Genomic DNA, 5,597 nt, shown 5'->3' on the forward strand with positions numbered 1-5,597 from the left:
TTATGATCAGACCCCTCCGCCTGCATTCCATCCCTGCAGCTCCTTTTGGTGAAAAGATGTGTTCTGCTTAATGGACATCTACAGGGGGGTCACCACATGTATTCCTGGCTCTGGTGAAACTATTCTGATCTAGAAAGATGCCTGGGGTAGTGTGGTGATTTTGCAGGACAGTATGCCATAGTTGTTCTCCTTCTCAACCAATGAGGATGTTTCTCTGGCTTGATTTTTTTAAAAAATTTCAACCTCAAGGGAGCCTCCACAACGCCCTACTCTACCAATAAGACATAAGTAAAGAGCTGACAACACTAGAAAGTACAACTACACAAACACATGAGGTGCTTCTAAGGGCATGTTTGGGACTGCTCTGCTCCTTAAAATTCAGCTTTGCTCTAGAAAAGACAAGCCAAACGGGATAACTCCACGATATGCTGCTCCACAAAAAAACTAGAATCTGGGGTACAACTTCAAAGTTTTTATGAAGCTCCTAAGAAGGTGCTCCAAAAAACTCTAGAAGTTGGAGTTGGGGGGAAATTACCCACCACTGCCACCAGTAAGTGGATACCCCTTCATTTCTTTCCCTCAACCAATCAAATAGAATTTTTACATCAAATTTTCTATTCTTGAAGCTGGAGCTAGATGGAAGCCAAACATTCTCTTGATAGTGCGATAGATTCTATATAAAACTGCTCCAAAGTGAATTTGATGAAGTGAAGCTGATTTTGGTGAACTGAAGCAGTCCCAAACAGGCCCTAAGACAAAAGATAAACCTGAATTTAGTGTCAGGAACTGACTGACTTGTAGTTTTATTTTTAAAATTATATCAGCTTTCCCCATCTAACTCTCTTTTAGTGTCCTCCGTGCAATTGGAAAACAAGGCAAAATGTTCAGGGTGTTCAATATTAGCATTTCACAAAGATGAATAAAACTTATGCACCAAGAACACTCCTTTCACACTTCAGGAAGTGGAAACTGGCAAACGCAAAATTCATTGATCTCTATATTTAAACGATTTGCGGATCTTATCACAGGCAGCCACCAGACTACGTCATTTTATGAATATAACCAGCTTGAAGATGGATAGTTGGTTTTTGTTACCTCCCCAAATGTTTATGGCTCATTTCTGAAGGTCAGTTTGTTCTCAAACTCACAACATTGTCTTGTATCATCATTCATCTCCATAACTCTGAACATACGTATGAGCATGAAAAAATCACCTGCTAACAAGCCTGCAACTCCTTAGCTTACTTCTCGACGAACGATTCGACTGTCTTCAGCCACCGGAGCAGCTCCATCTTCTCCTTGTTCGCGACGTAGTCGTGCAAGAACTCCGCGAGCTCGGCGTCCACCTCCCTCTCCAGCAAGAACTTCTTCACGGCCTCCCTCTCCGCAGGCTCCAGCTTCCTGCGCCTCGACGTCAGTCACAGCGAACAAAATTCAGAGAGCACAGAAACCAGAGGCACCCAGCCAAAATGGACTGAACAAAATTAGACCGTACGTGAACTCGCGGGCACCCCGGTCGTCGGTGGCGGCGCCGGCGCCACTGAGGGTGAGCACGTGGCGGACGGTAAGTTGGTCGGGCCAGGCGGAGCAGATGAATCCTAGGACGCGGTCGGCGCGGGCGACCTCGACGATGAGGCTGAGGTGGAGGCGCGGCCCTTGCTCCAGCGCCTCGACCCGGTGGAAGAGGGACGCGTCGGGGGGCGTCTCCGCGACGCCGTCGAACAAGGTGGCGTCGATCTTGATGGCCTCCTCCTCGGTCCGGGACCCGGCGCCTCGGCGGGCGGCGCGGAGGCGCACCCACTGCTCCCCCGGGCGGTCCTCCACGGCGAACGACTTGAAGCCCGTCGGCGGCTGCGAGGGGACGGCGGGCGAATCGGACGGGGAGATCACGTGAGGTGGAAAGGGGCGAGGAGTGAGGGGGAGAGGGGCGGTACCTGGTGGGGAGGGCGGCGGTCGGCGGCGTAGGAGATCTCGGATCGCAGGAGGCGGAGCAGGCGTTCGTCGAGCGTGGAGCGCAGCGGCGCGACGGCGGTGGCGGTGGCGGTGGCGGTGGCGGAGGAGAATGACGGGACCAGCCTGGGCGCCGTGGGGGCGGCCGGGGAGAGGAGAGAGGAGAGCGCGCCGCGGCGGCGGAGGAGGGCGCGCGCCATGTGCTCGACGCTTTGCCTGGACGATAGGGGCGCACCGGGGAATGGAAGCGATCAGCGCTAGGAAATGGGCCAGGCCCGGACGCATTTGGCGCACCAGCAGGCCCAAGATTGTTGTTCTAGCCCAGTCTGCGTGTTCGACCCCACACACTAAAGAAAAAGTAGCCACCACCACATACGTACCCTCTCGCTTAGGGTTTTTGTCCTCCGGCGGCGATCGGACCGCCGCTACTGTCGGGGTCGTGTGAAGGTAGTTTGTCTTGATGACGGAGGCTGATGGATCCTCATCTTCCTCCGGGTCGACCGGGAAGAACTTGGAGGAGATGTTGCAGCACCTGGACTTCAAGGATGAAGAGCTGGATGATGTGGTTGTGGATGAAGCGGAGGTTAAGAAACTTGAGGCAGACGCAAGGTGGCTTGCGATCGGAAGGCTGAACACTTCCCATCCCTTCTCCTCTTCGGCAATGTTTGAAACCCTCAAATCCGTCTGGGGGTTGGCGCAAGTCCCAAACTATGGAGAAGCAGGTGATAACCTCTTCGTGTTCCACATGTTTTGCCTTGGGGATTGGAAGAAAGTCGTCCATGGCGGTCCTTGGTTGTTCCGAGGTATGGGGCTAATTGTAGAGGATTATGATGGGAAGAAGGACCCTACTTCAGTGGTCCTTGATGGTCTTTACGTCTGGGCTCAGATTCGTGGGATCCCAGATATGTATCGTGATGCAGACACAGTGGATCAACTCGCTCGCCGTATTGGCCGTGTCAAACAAATTCAGCTTTCACCAAGTCTATTTTATGAAGGTGATTATGTACGAGTGCGGGCGCGAGTGCTCGTGGGCAAGCCTCTCACCAAGATTACATCTCTGACAGTCACAGGAGAGGGTCGTCGTATGCTTCCTATCAAGTATGAAAAGATACCGTATTTTTGTCAAGTTTGTGGATTCATTGGCCATAACCATGAGGAGTGTGGAGATGGCGTTTGGGAGGCAAAACAGAAGCAATGGGGAAGCTGGATGTTGGCACAGCGAAAGGAGGTAGCACCGGGACGCAAGCTGAAGGCCACGCAGCTCACGAAGGTCGTTCGAGGGGTCGTGGTAGAGCAGGCAGAAGTGGTCGAGGTGAACCTACTCCTCGCCAGAGATCACCTCCCTGCAAGAGATCATCCCAGGATGCCGGACTGGACGCGGGAGAAGATGAGGAGGAAGACGTGACGAGCCCTCTAAAATCAAATGAGTCTCGCGAGATAGTGAAGGAGACTGAATCTGCAGCCCGCCGGAGCCTGAACTTGGTTCTGTCAACTAGTACGTCTATGCAAGACCAGCAAAACCATAAAGTGGAAGTTGCATCAAGCAGTAACCTGAACCTTGTACTTGCGAAGGAAAATATAGCAGGAGGCACGACAACTACTGGTAGCCCGCCTTCTGACACGCCGCCTGATGGGGTTATAGTCCTAGGGTAGGGTCATAGGCCTGCCCAATGGGTCCTACCCGAGGACTACCCTTCATAAGGGATAAGTCCCTTAGTCAGTTCCGACTGAATTAAGGACTTCCCATCATCCAGTCGGTGACGATTCCTACATCATCCAGTCGGAGATGAGCATTCGGAGCGTATCAAACTTACCGACTGGATTCCACTCTGTACATCGTAACCCCCTTGGAGGGCAACGGTCATACGTTTCCATGTACCTTTATTAGCATTTAAGACATACGTTACCTGTAACGTATGCAGTTATTCGCCACTACTCCACCCCTGTGCACCAAACCGTTATTAAGGGTAGCACACTCTATATAAGCCGCCCTTCCCCACTGGTGCAGGAGTTGGCAATTCACTGTAATCCATATTTCACTCGACAACAAGCTCCCAAGAGCACTGAGACGTAGGGCTTTTACCTCCACCGTAGAGGGGCCTGAACTCATACAACCTCGCCGTAGCTAAGGCTCTGCCCATCCTTTCGTACCCTACACATCTACTGTCAGACTTATACCCACGACAGTTGGCGCCCACCGTGGGGCAGGCGTCTAAGCGACTTCCGGCGAGTTTGCGACTACATCTTCTCATCATGTCATCCGGTGGAGATTTAAGCATGGGTCACGAGATCCTCTTCGGCGCTCTCTCCTTCATCGTCGACGATTCGGCATGGCTTCGGGATGCCCCTCTCGACGTCAAGGCGCTCCCCAGTCGTGGGGCTACGCACTTCCATGCCGGCGCCCGCGGTATCCTTCTTCTCCAGCAGTCGGCTCCGGTGTCGACCTACGCCGCCGTCCCGCGCCGCAACAAGCGGTCCCGCCGTCCGCGGCTCCAGCGTTGGGTGCAACACGCCCAGGCGCGCCAGAACACGTCCTCACAAGTGGCGGTCCTCGAGTCGGTTGTAGTAGCGCCGCCGTCCCAGCGCTCGGACTCAGTTCCGACTAAGTTTCCTTCCGAGTATGTGGGTCGCGGGCTTGCAGCCGAAGTGCACATGGCCAACTCCCATGAAAGTCCCCGCCAAACCGACCGGAACGAGCACGAGGTCGGCGAAACCTCCGGCGCTCGCCGTCAGCCCCGCCGTTCTGCCAGTCGGCGCACTCGTCAGAGCAACGTGGAGGTGTTCCGCACACCCGTCCTCAACCTGGCTGCCGCCGCCAAGATAACCGATTCCCTCCAGCCGACTGATTCAGAGGCTGGCAGAGGGATCGAGCAAATCCGTGCCCTGCTGCACACGGCGCAGCAGCAAAATTCTGCGGTCTCCCAGTCGCACAACATGATTCACAATAGTTCTGTTCACGCGAACACGCATCGGTCAGTTCACAGCCCCGGTTCTCATCAGCGACACAGGGGAGGCAGCCGTTCCATGAATCCCGAAGATCGTCGCCGCTCACGCACCCCCCCGCGGGGTGGGCCCTACGGGCCCTGACATCATGATGATCGGCGTTCAGTCGGTGACACTTATGATCCAAGGCCCGACGCGAGAGGGCATATCGCCCAGAGGAGGGTCGACAGGGGCCGAGCCCACCGCGATGGTCACGATATGGACCGTCCGAGTGGAAGCAGGACCATCGTCTCTGGTCCCGAGTGTTTCAGTCGATCCATCCGTTCGACTGACATCCCTCCCAACTTCCGATTGGCGACGGGAATCAGCAAGTTTACAGGAGAATCCAAGCGAGAAATGTGGCTGGACGACTACCGAGTGGCAGTCCAGATCGGAGGAGGGGACGACCACGTCGCCATGAAACACCTCCCTCTGATGCTCGACGGCTCGGCACGAGCGTGATTGAACCAGTTGGCTCCCTCAAGCATATACAGCTGGGCAGATCTGGCCCGAGTCTTCATCAGGACCTTCGAAGGGACGTGCAAACGCCCTGCTGGCCTCATGGAGCTCCAGCACTGTGTCCAGAAGCAGAATGAGCCCATGCGCGATTTCATTCAGCGTTGGACGACCCTCTACCACACGGTGGAGAACGTCACAGAGCACCA

The 5,597-nt window shown here is 54.7% G+C and overlaps 1 protein-coding gene across 1 annotated transcript; it reads right to left on the minus strand.

The window, feature by feature from the left end:
* Positions 1-1,048: 1,048 nt before the first annotated feature.
* LOC123397971 (uncharacterized protein At2g39795, mitochondrial-like) lies at positions 1,049-2,185 on the minus strand. The gene is made up of 3 exons (XM_045092479.1): positions 1,935-2,185; positions 1,496-1,851; positions 1,049-1,401 (listed from the first exon to the last, which is right to left on the minus strand). The coding sequence occupies exons 1-3, from the start codon at positions 2,148-2,150 to the stop codon at positions 1,242-1,244; spliced, it is 732 nt and encodes a 243-aa protein (XP_044948414.1). The 5' UTR covers positions 2,151-2,185; the 3' UTR covers positions 1,049-1,241.
* Positions 2,186-5,597: the final 3,412 nt, after the last annotated feature.

The sequence above is a fragment of the Hordeum vulgare genome, chromosome 5H (genome assembly GCF_904849725.1).
Source record: "Hordeum vulgare subsp. vulgare chromosome 5H, MorexV3_pseudomolecules_assembly, whole genome shotgun sequence".
Classification (NCBI taxonomy): Eukaryota; Viridiplantae; Streptophyta; class Magnoliopsida; order Poales; family Poaceae; genus Hordeum; species Hordeum vulgare.

Bases quoted from the DNA above. Each gene is read 5' to 3' on its own strand.
- LOC123397971 (XM_045092479.1), bottom strand. From the start codon at position 2,150: ATGGCGCGCGCCCTCCTCCGCCGCCGCGGCGCGCTCTCCTCTCTCCTC. The intron at 1,852-1,934 runs GTACCGCCCCTC...GTCCCCTCGCAG, and splicing joins ACCGCCGCCCTCCCCACCAG to CCGCCGACGGGCTTCAAGTC. The intron at 1,402-1,495 runs GTACGGTCTAAT...GTCGAGGCGCAG, and splicing joins CGGGGTGCCCGCGAGTTCAC to GAAGCTGGAGCCTGCGGAGA.